The sequence below is a fragment of the Podarcis cretensis genome, assembly GCF_951804945.1.
Source record: "Podarcis cretensis genome assembly, chromosome: 15".
NCBI lineage: Eukaryota > Metazoa > Chordata > Lepidosauria > Squamata > Lacertidae > Podarcis > Podarcis cretensis.
The window spans coordinates 20,751,094-20,762,705 of NC_137185.1; the positions used below are offsets into that span (position 1 = coordinate 20,751,094).

General features: G+C 49.5%; 1 protein-coding gene across 6 annotated transcripts in view; it reads right to left on the minus strand.

Moving 5' to 3' along the window:
* The window catches only part of IGSF9B (immunoglobulin superfamily member 9B), a 119,748-nt gene extending 109,922 nt beyond the window's left edge, over window positions 1-9,826 (minus strand). For all 6 annotated transcript variants that reach the window (XR_013833738.1, XM_079956110.1, XM_079956109.1 and 3 more), the window contains exon 1: window positions 9,496-9,826. Coding sequence is in view for 5 of the 6 variants with exons in the window: in XM_079956110.1 (XP_079812236.1) it covers window positions 9,496-9,562 (67 nt within the window). In the remaining variant the exon portion in view is untranslated. The remainder of the gene's footprint in view (window positions 1-9,495) is intronic.
* Between the last annotated feature and the right edge of the window lie 1,786 nt (window positions 9,827-11,612).

An 11,612-nucleotide genomic window follows, 5' to 3' on the forward strand; every position in this document is an offset into this window, starting at 1 on the left:
ATCTGCCTCCCAAGGGCACACCCTCCTGCACATCGCTTCTGGTACATGCTTGCAAGCAACACCACGGCTCGTGCAGCACGCAGGCTTCGCTACGATCGTGTAGTACTCTCAACCCACACCCACGCACCGACTGGAATACGCAGCCATCATTCTTCACCCTGTGCATACACTTGTAGAGCACTCACTTTTGCGCTACACACACCGCTCAAGGCAGACACGCTTGTCATATAATTCAGCGCCCACCTCCTCTCCTTCCTTTATGCTCAGACAAGTTCCAATTTCCCTTTTCTAAACCTGGTCTATTTATCTCACTGCATCACAGCTGGGCTTACACTTATGGGGAGGAGGGGAGACAAATATGGAGTCCTCCCCCCTTCCTTAAAGCACCCCTCCTGGCCCAGAAAGAAGACAGTAGGAGCCACTATCTCGCCCCCCCCCCCCCCGCCGCCGCCGCCTTCACTAGTCTTCAGTGGGTCTTTCAAAACCAGGAAGGGCTCTCCCACCAAGCACTCCAGCAACTGAAGAGGCTGGGGCACCTCTTTTAGGAAGTCAGTGCAGCGTTGGGGGGGGGGCGGATCAGTTCAGTTCACGTTTTAATGCAAATCACAGATATCCTTTTGAAATGCACAAATTCTGCAGTGCACTTTCCTCTAACTAAATCACATGTGCAAAATGCATAAACCAGGAGGAAAGGTGTGTGGAAAGGCAAAAATGGGTGGAAATATACAAAAAATATAGCAAAAGCCTGAACAGTTGTGCAAAATTGCAGGCAAAATGTGCATATTAGGAGGAGAAAGGCACACTAAATTGCTGGTGAATTTTCATGAGCATTTTTTAAAAATGAAAATTGGAAGAGTGTAATTAAGATTAGGACAATGAGAAACTGAGAGAAACTGAAATTGACAGATTCATCCTCCCCCATTTCATGTAATGGTCAGGGTTTCAATAATAGGACCAAGGGGATTCTAGTACAAATTCCCACCTGTCCACTCCAGTGTTGATTAATACCTGCATTTACTCCAAATGTAAGCACAAAGCAGCCGATGCCATACAAAAACAAATACAATGATGTTAAAAGACAACCAAACAATTCAAGGGGTTAATATGCCCAGCTCTGGGCAATGCACAAATTGGAACTGGTTCAGAGAAGGGTAACAAAGATGGTCATGAGCCTTGGGGCTGGGGTGGAGAGCTTCTAGGCTGTAGCCTAATCTTGACCCATTTGTGGATCCAAATTGGTCCATGGAGCCATTTTCACCAGCAGGGATCAGGAGCATGCTGCTAAAGAGAGCAGGATTTAACCTTCACTCTTCAGCTAATAAGCAGGGGTTAAATCCTGCTCAGCTTGGCAGGATTCAAGCAAACTGGCTCCTGATTCAGGAAGCAATTTGCATGGAATCCCTGCTAAACTGGGAAAGGAGATTCTGATGCAAACCCTTTCATTGGTTTCAATGGGCCTACTCATTCACAAGCACCCCAAGTTCCGAGTTCTCTCCTTTCTTGAAGGTTTTTAAGCAGAGATTGGATGGCCATCTGCCATGGATCCTTTAGCTGAGATTCCTGCAATGCAGGGGGTTGAACTAGATGACCCCCAGGGTCCCCTTCAACTTTACCATTCTATGATTCTGTGAGGGCAATTTCAAATGCTGCAGTTTTTCTGCCATTGCACAGAACTGCAAAATGATACCCAGAGGCATGCTGAAATCATCTCCAGTGCGGGCTGACTACTTTTCATGACAATCTCTGAGGTGGTGTACATGTGCACACAAACAAAAACACACACACACACCAAGATCAGCTGACCTTTGAAGCCCTAAATGGCCTCGGTCCTGTATACCTGAAGGAGCGTCTCCACCCCCATCGTTCAGCCCGGACATTGAGATCCAGCGCCGAGGGCCTTCTGGCCTTCCCTCATTGCGAGAAGTGAGGTTATAGGGAGCCAGACAGAGGGCCTTCTCAGTAGTGGTGCCCACCCTGTGGAATACCCTCCCTTCCGATGTGAAGGAAATAAGCAGCTATCCTATCTTTAAAAGACATCTGAAGGCAGCCCTGTTTAGGGAAGTTTTTAATGTTTAATGCTGTATTGTTTTTAACACTCGATTGGGAGCCGCCCAGAGTGGCTGGGGAGACTCAGCCAGATGGGCGGGGTATAAATAATAAATTATTATTATTATTATTATTATTATTATTATTATTATTATTAAATCAAAGATATGAACAACCATTTATCAGGTTACCTCCGGCAAATACAAAATCACCTCAAGGTGACTAGTCAGAGAACCATCTGCAAACTTGGCAAAAGGGGTGGTTCCATGCCAAGTCAAAAGTCAGGTGTGCATTTCATAGCCATTTTCACCACTTCCAAAACCATCTATGACCATTATCTCTTTCAGGTACTTTTGCACTCCTGCATAAAAGGGCACAAAAAATGTTCGCAAGAGGCTGGGCAATGAGGGAAGCGGTTACCGTCTCATTATGAGCAGGCAACCTGACGGAGCCTCCCTCATCTCAATCAAATCATGGGCAGCTAACTAAAACATGAGTAAGAACGTGCACTTCAGTGAGGAAGTAATCTATGCACAATCTCATTGTTTTCAAAAGAATGCATGTGTCCCTCTATAGATTCTCCCATCCACATTCTGCACCAGCTGCTCCTGCAAGTCCAGGCTGGACCCAGGGCAGAAATCTTGCTGTACAAGCAGGAAATCACCAGCAGAAGAATGCAGGGAATATCGATGCAGCTGCTTGAGCAATGGAGATTCCTGCCTCCTTCCCCATTCAGACAGTGAGAGAGAAAAACCGGAGGGATTCCTTTCCCCTCCATGACATCACCATCATGCCAAACCTGATTGGCTATGTGGCACCGTGGCATCATCATACTCACTAAGCAGCATCTGACTGGCAGAGAAAAAGCCACTTTAAACTGGGATGTGCAGCCGTTGGTAACAGGGGTGTAGGAAGCTGCTTTCTGCCAGGTAATTCGACTATTTGACCGCCTAGCTCAGTGGTGGCAGCAGCTGTCCAGGGGCTCAGGTAGAGAAATATTTCCCATCACTGGCAAACTGTGGATCTTCTTCTGTATATGAAGCATATGCCCTGCTCTCCAAGGAACTGTGGCCCCTCCCCTTGTGAAGTGTGTCACCCTCAAGGGGGCTAGTTGCAAGGAGGAAGCTTCTGGTGCAAAGAAGCCCAGGATGATCCCAGCACCCACATCCTCCTCCAGGCAGCTGCATTGACGGGTGAGTTTCTGCCATCCATCCTGCAGCAACTCATCACACACATACCCCATCAATTCTCACTGTGCTCCTTCCTCCTTTTACCTTTTATGCTTCCATCCCACAGTGGAACAGTAGGCAGGACACAAAATTCTGGTCTGGTGCAGGGTAATGTAGAGGGTAGATAAAGGGGAAGAACCCCCAACACACACACACACCCCTAAAGCAGCAAAGTGAAAATTAAGCACAGTACAGTCTCCCTCTCCCTTTCAAGCTGCTGGTGTGGCATAAAATAATGAACACAGGTGTGCAATGACAGGTAGGTTAATGGGAGAAAGAGAGAGCTGCTCTTCTGATGATTTTCAATATTTTATTCTACTGCAGGGCAGCTCTTGTAATAAGAATCCCTCCCTCTTTCCGGTTTAATTCTAAATCATCACATGCCACCATCAACATACATGGTGTTGACAGTGCAATCATTTTATTGACTGATTCATTCATTTAATTTATATCCCATCTTTTCCTCCAAGAGGCTTCAGGTGACATGCAAAATTCTCACCGTCCTCATTTAACCCTCCACAACAACCCTGTGGGGTAGATTAGGCTGAGTGGCAGTGACCAAGATCATGCAGTGTGCTTCATGGGAGAACACAAAGGTCCTGGGCCCCAAGGAACAAACCGCTGAGAGCAGCCTTGCTCAATGTGATGACTGCCAGATGTCTTGGACCACAACTCCCATCATGCCTGACCATTGGTCACACTGGCTGGGGCTGATCAGAGTTGGAGTCCACCATCTGGAAGGCAGCCCTAGGAACACATAGGAAGCTGCCAGATCATTGGTCCACCAAGCTCAGTACTGTTTACACTGACTGGAAGCGACTCTCCAGGATTCCAGACTTGAGTCTTTCATATTCTACACCTGAAGATGCCAGAGATTGAACCTTCTCCTTGGAAGGCATGCACTCTGCCATCGAGATTCCCAAAATCAGGTTATAGAAAGCTGCTTCATACTGAATCAGGCCATTGCTCCACCCAACTCAACACTGACCGGCAGCAGCTTTTCGGGGTTTCAGCAAGACTTCTTCCTAGCCCTATCTGGAGATGAACTAGATTCAGTCTGGGAACTTCACACATACTCCACTAATGAGCCATGATTTTTCTCCTAGGTTGAACCTATGGCTTCCAAGATTTTGCTAGACCCCCAACTCCCATCAACCCCAGCCAACATGGCCAATGGCCAGGGATGATGGAGACTGTAGTCCAACCATACCTGGAGACCCACAGGTTCCTCATCCCTGCTGTAGGGCGTTGTCAACTACAGGGATGGACCACCTGTGGTCCTCCATCCCTGACTATGGGTCATGCTGGTTGGGGCTGATGAGAGTTCCAACAACAGCAACATTTGGAGGGCACCAGGTTGGCAATGGCTGCACGGTTATCACTTTCTGATGGAATTGTCTGCTTTGGACAACGTGGGTTGATCTACTGGAGTTGTGGGGAGAGAAGGATATTTCTGCTTACAGGTGGTTGCGCTGCGCTGGCTGTGTAAATACGCCAATAAAATGATTTACAAGCCTATAAAGATTGATACCAGCCCATGCACACCTGTGATTCTGGCACATTGCCAGTCTGAAGAGAGGGGAAGGCAGCAACATTTACACACATTTCACTGTATAGTCCCTAGGAGACAATCCTGACTAGCCACAAGAGGACAAGCTGGTTTGACTGCTTAAAAAGCCTTTCCTACATGGTCCGATAGGTCCACCGCCAGATGGAGAGATGGTAGGATCCAGAGCATAACTTGTTAATCAGCTCTTCAATGGTGGGGCTGCAGTGCAGTGGAACAAGGTCTTTGCATGCAGAAGGTCCCCAATCCATTTCTGCAAGGGGAGGACCCCGGCTGCAGGAGAATAATCAGGAGCGGTTCCTCCTTTGCAGCTGTGACTTGAACTGCAAAGGAGGGTCTGTTGCTTTGGAGCCCTGGTTTGCATTCAAGCTGCAGGGGGGCGGGGAATAGGAGCTCTGAGCTCTCTTCCAGTTCTTCCTCTGCAGCAACCACAGCTGGAACTCCGCTGTGCCTGACATTATATATGATGTCAGGGGCAGGAAAGAACACAAGCGGAGCTCTGCTGGATCTGGCCAGTGATCCATCTAGTCCAGCATCCTGTTCTCACAGGGGCTTGCCAGGTACCTGTAGGAAACCAGCAAGCAGGAGTACTCTCCCCTCCTGCAGTTTGCAGAAACTGGTATTCAGAAATATTGCTGTCTCTGGCAGAGGAGACAAAAGCATAGCCATTATGGCTTTCAGCTGCTGATAGTCATGTCCTCTGTGCATTTGTCCAGTCCCTCTTTTAAAGCCGTCCAAATTGGTGGCCATCTCTGCCTCCTGGGGGAGTTCCACAATTTAACTATGCACTGCATAAAGTACTTCCTTTTATCTGTCCTGAATCTTCCAACATTGAGCTTGATTGGACATCCAGGAGTGGATGGATGTCCACACCAAGGTGGGGGCAGCTTCCTAAAGTATCTTGGTGGGCAGATCTCCAATTCCTAATTAGACCCCCAAGACAAAGGTTTCCCACCACTGCTACAGACTTTACTACACTGCCCTGGGATCCTGTGGGCCGAAAGGCAGTCTAAAACTGCAATAAATAAGCAGGTAAATAAAAGAACCCTGACTGAGATCCTAAACCTGGAGAGTTTCTGCCATGGTGACCACAGTGCCAAGCTAGGTGATCCAGCTATCTGAGCTGGTTCTAATGCACCCACGGCACTGAGCATCTCAGGAATGTGTAATTCCTGGTGCAAACTGGCCTTGCCCGACTCTGCATGGCTTATTCCTCTAGCACAGATTTCTCCCAACCTGGCACTCTTCCATATGCTGTTGGACTCCAGCGCCCATCAGCCCCCAGCAAGCATGGCCAAATGTCAGAGATGATGGAAGCAAGAGTCCAACAAGGGCACCAAGCTGGGAAATATTGCTCCAGGCCACTCTGGCCTATGCTAATGGGCAGCAGCTCTCTAGAAGAGGCATTTCCCATAAGTTCCAGCCTGATTCTTTTAACTGGATGTATCATGGACCGAGCCCAAGACCTTCCGCATGCCAAACAGCTGTGCCACCACTAAGCTATGGACCTCTCCTTTCTGATTTCAGCCACCTATGTAGATGCAAGCCACAAAGTCTCCACTGTGACTCTTGGGACAGCCACAGTGTCTAACCTACCTCACAGGGTTGCTGTGATGATAAAAAATGGGGGGGGGGAGGAGAGCCATGCATGCCACCTTGATATCCTTGGAGGAAATAAATAAGCATATTCAGGTTTGCAGCCATTAATGCCTTACCATCAGCATTATTTATTCCAAATAAAACATTATGCCAGGCAAAGCAAAGTTACAGGGTGGGAAATCGGGTCTCTGCCACAACTCAGCATCCCATCCATTCCCCACCCCCACAAAAATGTGCAATTAATAAAACCTAGGACTTCAGGGAGAGATCCCAGCCCCTTCCCTGTTGTGCTAGTGTTCTGCTTGCAGGGAGTTCCACAATGCAATTCACCAGTACTGCTACCTGCAGTCTGAAGCACCTTGTTCCCACCTCATACTGCTGCACATGCAGACCACATCTGGCAATGCAGGGGTAGCGACACTAGCCTCCGACGGAAGATTCCCACTAAACACACTAATGCAAGGTGCTTAGCAACCAGAAAATAAATGACACCGGAGAAATGCAATTAAACTAATGGATCGTGAACATGGTTGCGGGAAATTTGTTTAGAGAGCCACATATGCTAATCCTGGAAATGTACGCCTGACACCATCCCTTAAGAACAGCCAAGCTTTACTAAAAATCATTTTTAAGAACATCCTTTCCCCAAAACCAAAGGGGAGAGCTGGCCAGAGGCCCTTGACCCAAAGCAACAAGAGGTTATATCAGGCAGGTGAGCATGCCTGGTCACCTGCGGCAAACAATGTCATTTCCAAGCAACCAAGGAGAACAGCTTCTGTGAGCTAGGAGGAGTTGTGTGCCCTCATTGCAGGGTGCTGACATGCCACATAAATGATATACAGGTAAGTGTGGTAGACTAGTGACTTGCAGGCTGGTTTGCGTAGCTGGACACCAGCTCTCAACTGAAAAAATTGTAAGGTGTGCATGTCATGCCAGCCGGCTCTGTGCCAGCCTCCAAGAGAATGGAGAGACAAACCCACTTTCCTTCCGCTATTTCTTACTCTGCACTCATGGATCTCAGGGCTGCAGCATTGCCTGCTTCCAGACAGCAGCTCTCTCTGGTTAACTTATTGAAAGTGGTCATTCCCTGCAACCCCAATCTCCCCCAGCACCACCAGCAACATTCAGGTGTCTTCCATCCCATATGGTGCACACAATGGCTATCTATGAGCTAAGCTTTCATACGCTTGAGTTTGGGTTGACTGCCCTCCACAGAGGTCATTTTTAAAAAATGATTAGCATTTTCATAAAATGCTCAAGGCTACTGCTACTCTAAGCTTTCCCCCAGATGGTGTTCAGAATCATTTAAGTACTTAACAATCATACATAACCAAGGCTGATTCACTGGGGAAGAAATAAGATACAGGTTTATGCTGCAAACTTTAAGCCCCTGAGCAAATTGTATATATTCACCCGCACAGTCCTTGCACTGCAATGGCAAGAGCTACATATATATATTTATTAATATGGGTATTTATTTATATACAGCTCGTGTGCCAAAATGGCTTCAAAGCAGTTCACAGCTATAAAATCCATTATAAAATACATACATGGTTAAAATACCCAGTAGCAATTTGCTCAGAACATTTAAGAGAATACTAAATAAAATACAGAATAGCACAAGTTGAAAGCCTTGACAATTTGAACAGGCTTTTTTTAAATAACAAATTTAAAAAATAAAAGTTGAAGTTCAGTTTCGGGGGACAGTTTGCCTAAACAGGTGTGTCTTTAGGAGTCGGCAGAATGCCAATACTGATGAAGCCTCTCATTTTCAGCTGGGAGGGCATTCCACAGCACTGGTGGCACCAATGAAAAAGCCCTGAAACCAGAGACTGCAGCACAACGCGGTGAGAATTGCCTTTTGCCAAATATCCTACCCAACCTCTCGGAAATCCAGTTTGTCATCTCTTAAGTAAAGTTAGAATCTTCTATTGAATCACAAGCTTATTCATGCCTGCAAGAAAAAAAATGAGCTAACCAACTCTCTATATCTTAGTATTTACCAGTAACTACGCAGAATCGCATTTAAATACAAAGCCCAGATAGATTTCTTTCTGATGAACATGTGAAACTAGAAATCTCACTTTCAATGGTGATCTCTCTGCCCCAAGAAAAATACTGCAGGCAGCTACCTAGTGACAGGTCACACACATGTGAAAAAGGTTCACATGCTTCATCACTGACCCAGGATCTCTAGCTCTCCCTAGAGTATTCAGAAAAGAGAGGTTGGAAGTAGCTTAGACTTCCAGGCAAACAGATCTTACATATGAGCAAGCCTCCAAGCGTTCAGTAGGGCTTTACATCATCGGTAAGCATGTACAGGATTTCAGCCTTCATAGCACTGCTTTGTTAAGCAACTTCAGCATCAAAGAAAATAATCGTCCTCTTGCTAGATCACGGACTCATACGTTACTTGGATCACGAACATGCACTGGTCAATTGCACGCCTTTCTGCAAAGTCCATCGACATGCTCTATGCCAAACCTTCCTCTGAAATCGTTACAGAAAAACCAGGCAACAAAAATAAAATAAGACCAAGAACGAGCCGCGGTCCAAGGTTTCAAAAACTCTGCAAAAGACTTATTCAAGTCCTGCTCTCGCTTCATCGTATCCTTGGCTGATTTTTATTTATTTTTTATGGTTTTTACTGTACTGATGAAACCGTATCACTTAACCATTTCTGAAACGAACCCCTCTCCGGGGAGGAAGGCGGGGAGCAGAAAGCATGCTGCCTTTTTTATTTGTGAGTATTTCTTCTTTTCTTTTCCTTACAATCTGAAGCGCTCCCCTACTCGCAAGGGAAACTCCTTTTGCGCGAAGGCGGCGGCGCGGCGGACGAAAAGCCGAGCATCCTTTCTCGAATCGAAGGGATACAGGTAACAAATGAGAGAGGAAAGGTAGAGAGGGAAAGAGAGAGAGAGAGAAGGGAAGGTCCACACAGGAAGCGTCAGCCCGGAGAGCTTTCCTGGTGCCCAAAGAGGCCAGCCCAGAGCGCAAAGGAGAAACCGCTGCAGGGGGGTGGAGGGGGGGGGGACCCGGTGCACTTCAACTCACCTTGAGCTGCTGCCAGTCCTCTGGTGCTGATCACACTTGCTATCAAAGTGGCCACATACCAAATCATAGTACTACCGCCCGCCGACCAGGAGCATCATCCTAGCTGCAAAGCGCCCTGCCCTGCCGGGGACCTTCTCATCTGCCCAGCCCAGCCCAGCCCGGGGCGAGTGCACAAGGCGCGCTGCCTCCCCCTCGTCTCCGCTTCCTTCTCATGCCCTCCGCAGCCCTCCTCCTGGCTGCCTCCCCGCCGCCCTCGCCATCCTGCCTCTCCCCGACGTGCAGCGGCACCTGCGCGGCTCGCGGAACGCACAGCCAGCAATGAGCGAGCGAGCGAGCGAGCGCCAGCCAGAGCGCACAACTCCTCTCCGGCGCGCAGCCTAGCCTGGGCCATTTGAGCCTCCTGGGCGACGCCCCCGCCGGCCGACGATTGGACGGCCGGGGAGAGAGGCGGGCCCCCATTGGCTCCGGGCGCAGACAACGCTAGGGAGGGGGGAGGGAGGGAGAGAAGCCTCCCCCTCCTCCCAAGGTGGGTTGGAGCGTGCAATGCACAGAGCCGCAGAATCATGCGCAATGCCAGGGAGAAGGAGTTGGGTGCCTCCCCCCTTCTCTCCCTCCCCGCTCGCCTTTTCCTCCCTCCTTCCCTCACTCCCTCTATGCTCAAGCTGCATGGCCGGTTCCCCAAGAGGAGGGGGCTCCCTGGAGCAGGATGAAGGGAACAGCAAGGAGGAGGGGGGCGTGCAGCGCGGGGGGGCGGGGTGCTGGCTGCAGCCCCAGCTCTGCAGAGCTCCCCATTGCAGCTGGTGTGGAGGAGAAGGGAGGGAAGAGGAGGAGATGTCCCTTTCCAGAGCTCCGATGCACTTGCTCTCCACTTCGCCCGCCGCTTCCCACACTCCTGCCGATGACTCCGATCCCCGAGTGGGACGGCGGAGCTGTCAGCCTTTCACCCACTCGCCCTGCTTGCGCTCCTGCAGCTGAAACTCCTCTCTTCTCCCCCACCAGCCCTCCGTTCCTGCTGGTCTCCCTCCTTCCCCTGCCACCAACGACCAAGGTTTGCTTTGGGGGAGCAGGGAGGAGACTGCCTATGTGTATTGCATGCCGGAATTGGTAGCCTTTTCCCTCTCCCCCAATATTCTGAGTGTGGTTGATTCCCCCCCGCCCTACACCGTTGAGTTTTAGGGTGCTGCAGGGTTCGCCCCCTAGCAAAATGCTCGTGGTCATGATGATGGACGGCGAGGTTTGGGGAGGGGGAGTCTTGGATCTTGCAAAGTCCAGGAGGGGGGCGTGCTTCCCACTCAGAGGCACATTGCAGCAGCCCTACCCTCCCGGACCCTCTCATGGGAGTCGCGCTGTCTCAGTGGCAGAGCACATCCTTTGCATGCAGACGATCCCAGGAGCGGAGACCTTCAAGGCAGGGCTGCGGGTAGAAGTCCGGGGACCCACTCAGCAGAACGAGCAGGAGGAGGCGGGTCCGAATGCATCAGGGCTGGCTTACCGCGTTTTGGAGTGACGTAATACTAGGCTTCCCCCAAAGAAGCCACTAGGAGAACAGGGTGCAGGAATAGATGGGCCGTTGGCCTTATCCATCTAAAGAGAAGGGCTGCAGCTTAGCGCAGGAATGTCCCAGGTTCAATCCCCAGCATCTCCAGGAATGTCCCCTTCCTGAAAACCGGCGGTCCTCTGCCAGCCAGGATGGACAATGCTAAGCTGGGTGGATCAATGATCTGACTCAATACAAGGCAGCTTCCTGCATTTCTGTGTAAAGATGGGATGTTATAAAGACCATAAAGTCCATAATATAAAATCACCTCACTTTCCCCCCTGGGTCCCAGATTCAATCGGGCTGAGAAAGGCCTCCTGTCTGAAACCCTCGAGAGATGCTGCCAATCAGTGTGGACAGTACAGAGCTAGATGGGAGACTGTTCTGACTCAGTAAAAGGCAGCTAGCTCCCTGTGTGCTTAATTGGAGGCAGGATGTTGATCCCAGCCCATTATCCCCACCATGCAGCCCTTGGCTCTTGCTCTGATATGTGAAAGGTGCCACTGAAAACACCATTAGGGTGAAGGCTAAACCCACTTGCATCACACCAGCCACTGAGAGTTGCACCTGCACCTCTGGT